The sequence below is a fragment of the Zootoca vivipara genome, chromosome 1, assembly GCF_965207765.1.
Source record: "Zootoca vivipara chromosome 1, rZooViv2.hap1.1, whole genome shotgun sequence".
Lineage (NCBI taxonomy): Eukaryota > Metazoa > Chordata > Lepidosauria > Squamata > Lacertidae > Zootoca > Zootoca vivipara.
In genome coordinates this window covers 71,457,863-71,466,452 of record NC_142582.1, presented here as the reverse complement: position 1 = coordinate 71,466,452, position 8,590 = coordinate 71,457,863, and the positions used below count along the sequence as shown (strand labels likewise).

Here is an 8,590-nt window from a genome sequence, read left to right as displayed (position 1 = left end):
TTCATATGAGCTACTCATTTGCTCAACTCAATCTAATGACACCTATTTTTGTTTCTGTAATGACTGGGAACAAGCAGCGTGTTTGGCAAGCTAAGTGGATGGTTTAATATACAGTGTTTTGAATTATATTTTATCTTACTATAATATTCCAGATGGAAAAGATGGCTAGGAAAAAGGTATGCTTGAAAAGGCCTTAACCGTATTAATTTTCATACATACCTTTTGATTGCTCAAAGTGGCTTGGACATTCTTCTATCACTTCTGTAGGCAATTCTGCCAAGTGTCTAGTCCAGGCATCCCCAAACTGTTGCCATCCAGATGTTTTGGCCTACAACTCCCATGATCCCTAGCTAACAGGATCAGTGGTTGGGGAAGATGGGAATTGTAATCCAAAACATCTGGAGGGCCGAAGTTTGGGGATGCCTGGTCTAGTCAAACTCTGCAGTGGGGGAAATTGCTTGAGCAATTGACACAAGCACTCCTCAACATCCTCTCCCTGTTAGTAGAACCAAGTTGTCTCTCTGTGGTCCTGGAAGCTTTAAGTCAGTGGTGGCCAAACTTGGCCCTCCAGCTGTTTTGGGACTACAACTCCCATCATCCCTAGCTAACAGGACCAGTGGTCAGGGATGATGCGAACTGTAGTCCCAAAACAGTTGGAGGGCCAATTTTGGCCATCACTGCTTTAAGTGAAGAAACAACAGGAGTGATGACCAGAGCAACTCATGATGAATCCAACCAATATGGTCTGGAGCTCTATCCTCAGGACTATCTAACAGAGGTTTTCCAAGGACCTGCTATGACCAATTTGCAAAGCACTCACATCCATTCCAACTTGGAAGCCACAGTTAAAGCAGAGTCAGTAAATGTAGCTACCTACTTGCCCATTGGTCTCGAATACTTTCCAGTTACAGGTAGGTAGCCGTGTTGGTCTGAGTTGAAGCAAAATAGAAAAATTCCTTCAGTAGCACCTTAAAGACCAACTAAGTTTTTATTTTGGTATGAGCTTTTGTGTGCATGCACACTTCTTCAGATACACAAGAAGTGTGCATGCACACGAAAGCTCATACCAAAATAAAAACTTAGTTGGTCTTTAAGGTGCTACTGAAGGAATTTTTCTACTTTCCAGTTAGTACAACCTGAGAATGTGGGCATGATTCTTGAAAAAGTATGTTCGGCCATGTGTGCACCTGACCCTTTGCCTTCTGGCTAAGGTAATCTACCATAGGTGGTGTAGCCAAGGGAGTGGCTGAAGTGGCAAATGCTTCCTTGTGAAAAGCTGTGAGCCTGTTGAGCTTGAAAAAGGCAGTAGTGAACTTGCTTTTTTAAAAGCTGTATCTTGACATTAAAAAAATACATTTCCAGCCAGTCTACAATATACTATTCTAGGGCTAGGTGCTCGATCAAGTGTGGGCAACCCAACACCAAGTATTTCTGGATGATAAAGAGTATCTAGACACATTTCAGTTTGGTTTTGGGACAGAGACCGCTTTAGTCACCCTAGAGTGCCATCCCCATTGGTTCTGCAGGAATTCTCAGCTGCCTTCAGTACTGTCAACCATAATATCCTAGGAAGGAGTTCCATAGAATACGGCCCACAGTACAGAACACATGACTCCTGATGGATACAAGCAGTGCATCCAAGCCACGGGGGAACCACTAACAAAGGCCCAAAGTCTGGGCAGCGGTGTAAAGAGTCAAGTGGTCCATAAGGTATTTGGGACCTAGTTATTAAGGGCATTGTAAATTAATATGAGGATCTCAAACTTACAGGCACCATTTTACAGTGCTTCTGTTATTTCTACACTGGCAATTCCAGAAGGTAGTGATGGGGCATTCTTGCCATCTTCCTTGATATTGGCCTATGAATTTCTGCAGGTAGGCCTGGATTAAAGCAACTGGAGGCTCTGGCCTAGGAGACCTTGGGAGACCCAAACTTAATAGTATCTGATCATGAGAACAGGGCCGGTGCTAGGGCTTTTTGCGCCCTAGGCAAAAACAGCTTCTGGTGCCCCCCGGGCACATGCGTCATGGCGCACGCACAACACAGCTGATGCCCCTGCGTCCCCTCCATTGGCGGGAGGAGCGCGGGCCAAGGGGGGAGCTCGGTGCCCTCCTGCCTGTGGAGGGGACGCTTTAAGCTCCTCAGGCTTCAGCTGCGGGCGCTGCCGCCGCTTGCTCACTACAGCCACTCGGGAGCTCACAGCGTCCCCTCCGTGGGCGGGAGGGCGCTGAGCTCTCCTTTTGGCTCGCGCTCCTTCCGCCTATGGAGGGGACGCTGTGAGCTCCTCGGCGACCGGGCAGCAGCGGCAGCGCCCATAGCTGAAGGTTTCGCTCGCTGCGGCTGCCGCTGGGGAACTCTCGGTGTCCCCTCCATAGGTGGGAGGGCACTGAGCTCTCCTAGAGCCGGCTCTGCCGCCTGGCTGGCTGGCTGGAGAGCGCGGAAGCCCGCTCGCCCCCGTTGGGCTCATGGCGGTCAGACGGCACCGTCGCTGCTGCACTGGGCGCGTGCTCAGGTTCCCCCACCTCCCCGTCATGCGGCACAGCCCTGCGCCCCCTGCAGGGCATTGCAGGGAAGTGCCTCAGCAGCAGCAGGAGGGAAAGCTGTGAGCAGGGGGTGGCGGGCAGGGGGCAGGCTGGCAGCGCCCCCTCCATGACGGCGCTCTAGGCAGTTGCCTAGCTCACCTTTATGGACGCTCCGGCCCTGCATGAGAAGTAAAACCTCATTCTCTTCTTTATCTACTCAATGAAAGTAGAATATTGCTGAAATTTTAGCACTGATAAACAAATGTTCTGTGTGAATGTTTTCATGAATCCCATACTTTTAAAACTTATTAAAGATTATACAATTATAAAAGACTATACAATGGTAAAATAAAAACATTTTATCATTGTATAATCTTTTATAATTGTATAATCTTTAAAAAGTTTACAAAAGTATGGGATTCATGAAGACATTCACACAGAACATTTGTAGGGGAATCATAGCTATGTTATAACATTACACTATATAAAAAGTCAGAACAGTTTCTTTTGAGCTCTTTTGGATGCAGACTTATCAATTAAAATCAGTAAAAAAACAGTTTATCATTTTCTATATGTCAATACCAATATCAAAACTTTAAACCTGGTCTGGTAACAAATTGGCAGCCACTACAGTGTCACATACTTGCAGCAGGAATGTACAATTAACAACCTATCTGTTGCGTTCTGCCCCCACATAGAGCACATGACAGTAATCTGGTCTCTGTGGCTAGCCCAGGCATAGGCAAACTCAGCCCTCCAGATGTTTTGGGACTACAACTCCCATCATCCCTAGCTAAGAGGACCAGTGGTCAGGGATGATGAGAGTTGTAGCCCCAAAATATCTGGAGGGCTGAGTTTGCATATGCCTGGGCTAGACCATCCCTATCAAAGAATGGCCACAGTTGGCATGTCATCTGAATCTGAAACAAGGTTCCCCTAACTATTGTGACCTCTTGGGTCTTCAATGACATCCATGGGTCAAGGAGCACTTACATGGTAATTGCCTAAATTCCAGACTCAGGAACCACCTACCCACACGGCTAATCAAGATTCAGGTGATTCAGCTCGCCACTGCACTTATTTGCACAGCCACACCTGAATCAGATGTAGTGGGGAAATAGAGCTAGGTGCCATCAGCATACTGATGACAGCATGCTCCAAATCCCCTGATGATGATTCCCATACACTTCATATACCGTAGATGTTAAATAGCATTGGGGACAAGATGGTACCTTGCAGCATGCCATAATGTAACTGCCTGGGAGCCTTATAGGTGTGCAGTGTCACATAATGATCCATTTCCCATAAGATGGAGTTACCTGGGCAACACCCCGATTCCCCACAACTAGCTTGAACCAGCCATGACAGGGAAGGGGCAAAAGGGCATAAAGTCGGCCAAACAGCTACTAGCGCTTTGCCATGTTCTCAGGCCTCAAAAGCTAAAACTGGTTACAACAATGGTGTCCAAATTTTCAAAGAGGTGAGCAATGTTATCCTCAGTGTGTCTTGGGAACTTGTCGTGTAATTTTGTTAACAAATGCGTACTGTTGGTAGCTCTGCTGGACAAGTATTTGAGAATGCAATGGAGGCAGCAAAGTGTGCTTCCTTTGCTGTCCTCACTGCCGTGTAGTAGACACGATTTCATGCTCGAATGCATATTGTGTTATCTTCATGATAAGTTCTACACCAGCCAGCATCCCGTTTGTGTCATGGTCCTTAGTACCTCAGAATGTTGAAGAGCAATGCAAGCTCCAAAGTGCTGAATAGGGAGATTTGGAGCAACTAAGTTCCCTGACACGTTGCCATTCTGTTGTCAATTTTCCTCATAGGAGAGTGCCTCCTGATCATTTTGGCTTCCTTTCCCCCCCCCTAACTCTACAACAGGGGTGAACAGAACTATACACAGTATTCCAAGTGTGCTTGCATCATAGATTTGCATGAAGGGATTACAATATTGGCCATTTTATTTTCAATCCCTTTCCTAATGATCCCTAATGTAGAATTTGTCTTTATCACTGAATCAACATTTTCATTGAGCTACCGACTAGAACCTCAAGATCCTTTTCCTGATCAGTCACTGCCAGTTCCAACCCCTTCAGTATATATGTGAACTTTGGCTATTCCCCCCCCCCCCCGATGTACTTTACATTTAAAACCACATTTTGCCTGCATAGAGCCTAGAGGACTCTTGGTGCTAAAGAAATAAATAGCAGTAGCAATCAATTTCATCATAGTTGTGGCTGTTCATGGGAAGAAGTAGGAAGTGCTTGCAGTAGGAAGCCGTGAACTGCAAATGGGTGAATTAATTATGTGAAACCTGAACCCACAAACATCCCATTTTATAAATACTCTGGATAAAAGTTAATCCTTAAAAAAAGAAAAAGAAAAAAACTACTGGCTTGGAATGCAGCCTGACAACTTGTAATGAGTGCAAATTACAAATCATACACTACTGAGTAGTAGTAGTAGTAGAGAAGCCCAGAAAATGTCTTAAATAGAAGACTATACCAATACAGCTCCAGGATTAATATTTTTGGATTTCAATCTATCTAACATCTTTGCTAAGTTTCCTCATCATTGGTATGAGTTAAACACTATGGTTATTAACAGTTTCAAACAGGCATTTTAAAGTTTAACTTACTTAGGCTGCAATCTTTTACATACAGTACTTACCTAGGAGTAAGTGCCACTGAACTCAATAGGTCTTGCTCCTGAGTAGACATGTAGAGGGTTGCACAACACAGAACGTAACACTCTAGCCCAGGGATAGTCAATGTGGTGCCTAGATGTTGAGGACTACAACTCCCATCATCCATTACTATTGGCCGTGGTAGCTGAGACTTAAGGAAGTGGTAGTCAAACTATCTGGACTGGAGGATACCGTGTTAGCTACCCTTGCAATAAGACTATTAATAAGGCATGAAATGTTTCATTGTTAGCTGAAAACAGTTGTCTCTCTGTTGTGAAGATTATTGTGTTCGTGTTGACTGTTGTGTTAAAAATAACATAATGAGTGGGATTCAGCTCAGCTGTTGCAGACATGCAACAGATATGAAACAGGACTGTGCCCCCCATGCGCCCCCTAAATCTGCTCTGGAGAGCTGGGTGACCCAGAATGGTTTTAGTGATGCACAAGGGTAGAAGGCTGGGGAAAGTCTTGTGGATGAGTAGACCACTTGGTGTATTCCACACAATATGTATAATTAATTTTTGTTCACAGTATATACTTTGGCGAGGATCCAAAGAGCTACTGTAAATGTACCCAGATGCTTAGGCACGCACAACGGGAATTTTGGCCTTTTTTTCATTAAATAACTTGCCTCCATGTTAAGTCACAATCGGCTTTTGAGAGTCCCCTCAGTTTCAAAAGTGGCTTGCCGTGTGGCATCAAAGAGACGCTGTTTCAACAAATGGAAAGCCCCTTAGGCATACGGAACTGTTCAAACTAATTAGTTATTTTTAATGGGAGACAGAAGATGTAGGAGACGAGGTCTCTGGAGATAACAAAATCAATGCAGGAAATGTGAGCTTGGATCAAAGATCTGATTTGGCTCATGGAAACTATTTGTACTAACTCAGTGAAATTTTGGACCTTTTTTTGGAAGACAATTTGCCATTTGGTATAGGAGCAGGAACGTTGTTTGAGAAAAACAAGTCACTGCAAACCTATAAATGTCTACTCAGAAACAAGTCTCATTGAATTCACTAGTGCTTAGCCCCCCCCCCCCACAAATAGCTGCAATCCTATACTAGGTAAGCCCATTGAGTAAGTGGGACTTACTTCTGAATAAACATACCTAGAATTGCATTACAAGGCCACATTTCTGTATGCACCTACCATGGAGTAAGTCCCATTGGATTCAGGAAATTACACATGGGTAAACATGCCTAGGATTGCAGTGTAAATACCCCTTTTGGGGCTCATGGGGGTAATTTTGATTTATTTGGGTCTTGGCCTTTGATTTCTATTTCGGACGTACTGATGAAGAGAGCTGAATTTGATTTGAAAAATTCCAATATCCTGTTGATCAGTATATGAAATATGGTTTTTAAAAACTGTTCTAATATGTATTCGTTATGCTGTAATAGGTATTCACTGGCAGGGAATAGTACTATGTTTTTAAATGTGTAAAATCCAAAGCAAATCTAATTACAACTATGTTCTCTCTCATCTCTCTCTCTTCTCTGTCTCTCTCCTCCCCCGCCCTCCCTGAAATCTCCTGCCATAGCAATTGCATTTGCCTCCAGACTTGTCAGACACAGTGAGCCGCACAAGCAAACAGGATCTGGCAGAATCTGCCAAACTGCTGAGCTCAGGATGTACTGCTATGGCCACAGGCAAGAAGCACCTGGACTTCTAGTGATTTCTACTTAGCAGTTTCACTCCGATTTATATGACACTCTAATTATGACTGTTAATGACTTATGTAAATATTTTTCTTAATGATTGTGACCCAGTAGTCATATATACATACATACACACACACACACACAAACACACTTGCAAGGTGTGTGCCTTAATTTTCCATTCTGTTTTTTTAAAATATTTGCAAACGTTGTATTGGATGTTTCTACAGTTAACAAACACGTCCTATATTTTGATGCCATTTTAATGACATAAAATATGTTGCCATTTTGAAGCTGCAGAATTTTCTGCATAGCTGCCAAGTTATCCCTTTTTTTAAGGGATTTCCCCTTATGCTGAATAGGCTTCCTCGTGAGAAAAGGGAAAACTTGGCAGCTATGATTTTCTGTTGCCATCAACTTTACTGTTATTACTAAAGTTCAGGTAATGAATGAGAAATGGAAAAATTACACTTTGCATGTTAAACACAAGTATTGTATGCTGTATATCAATATTATGTATATTAAATAAAATCATAATTTTTTAAAAGTGGGTTATTTTAATATCAGACAATCATGGCCCTAGAAAAACATCATTAAAAATGACACCTTACTTAGTACCACATATACTGTAAGCATTAAATTTCTGTGTATTTTCCACCTGTTCTGTTATCAGTAATATGATAAAATATTTTTCATGGTGAAATACATTATAGATAATTACTTTGCCTTATGGGCTAATAAATATATTAAATTGCTTGAGTGAAACTTACTAAACATATACAAAGAATTGCTTTTCAATATAGTTCAAAACAGTAATCCTAAACAACTGAAGTCAGCAAAATGAAATTATGTCAGCAGACATTATTCAAGATTGAAATTCAAACTGACAGCTACATTAATGCTAGAAAACCAGGGGAGTGCATTGGAGCTTAGGGAAGACATATCATAGAAAGAAGTGTATGGAGCAGCAGAAAACAAAACCAATTCAGGGTTCCATACTATTCTGTATATACTATTTGTAAACATATGAATTTTTCCCTAGGTAAAATGTATAAATATTTATCAGCAGCAAGATTTGCATATTTGTATTAGAACTAATGTACAAACCATGTGAATAGGTGGCTATCCGGAAATGGTTTTCAAGTGGGACCTGAAAATTACTTTCTATATAGTTCTATTTTGAATTAGCCTTGATAGAACTTTCCACTAAGTTCATTTTGGATTGAAACTTAGGTCTTTAAACTGTCATTTTATAGAGTTGGGCTGAATACAGTAAATGCTTACTGTAATAATGTTAATGTATTTTGATGGGATTAGAACTAAAGTGTTGGTTAAATGATTTACTTTTTATAACGCTGTGAGTAAAATGGAGACATAGCTTTTAAAACTGTCTAATGTGATGAATGTCAATCATTTAAAAAAATCCACTGTACCATAAACACACACTGTATACAGCTTTTATTCTGAATTAGAATAATTGAATCAATGACAGTGATTTGCCAGGATGTCAAATCTATCCATCATATCCTGTCACTACCAGTTTATTTTTCTGATCAAAATCAAAAAGACTACTGTTTTGTCACCCGCTATTTCATTAGAGGTAACAATTGAGTTTTTTTCTCTCTTTTTCAAATATATGTCTGTTTTATTTTTTATTTTTACTATTTCTAAAGACGCAAATCCTTTTAAAAATCTATTCAAAATAAAGTTTCAGAACTGA

At 41.7% G+C, this 8,590-nt stretch overlaps 1 protein-coding gene across 3 annotated transcripts in view; it reads left to right on the top strand.

Moving 5' to 3' along the window:
- ELP4 (elongator acetyltransferase complex subunit 4) overlaps positions 1 to 8,590 on the top strand; it is a 152,455-nt gene extending 143,865 nt beyond the window's left edge. For all 3 annotated transcript variants that reach the window (XM_088653799.1, XM_035117904.3, XM_035117893.3), the window contains one exon: positions 6,753 to 8,590. In XM_088653799.1, coding sequence (XP_088509925.1) covers positions 6,753 to 6,884 — 132 coding nt within the window. In that variant the 3' untranslated portion in view covers positions 6,885 to 8,590. The remainder of the gene's footprint in view (positions 1 to 6,752) is intronic.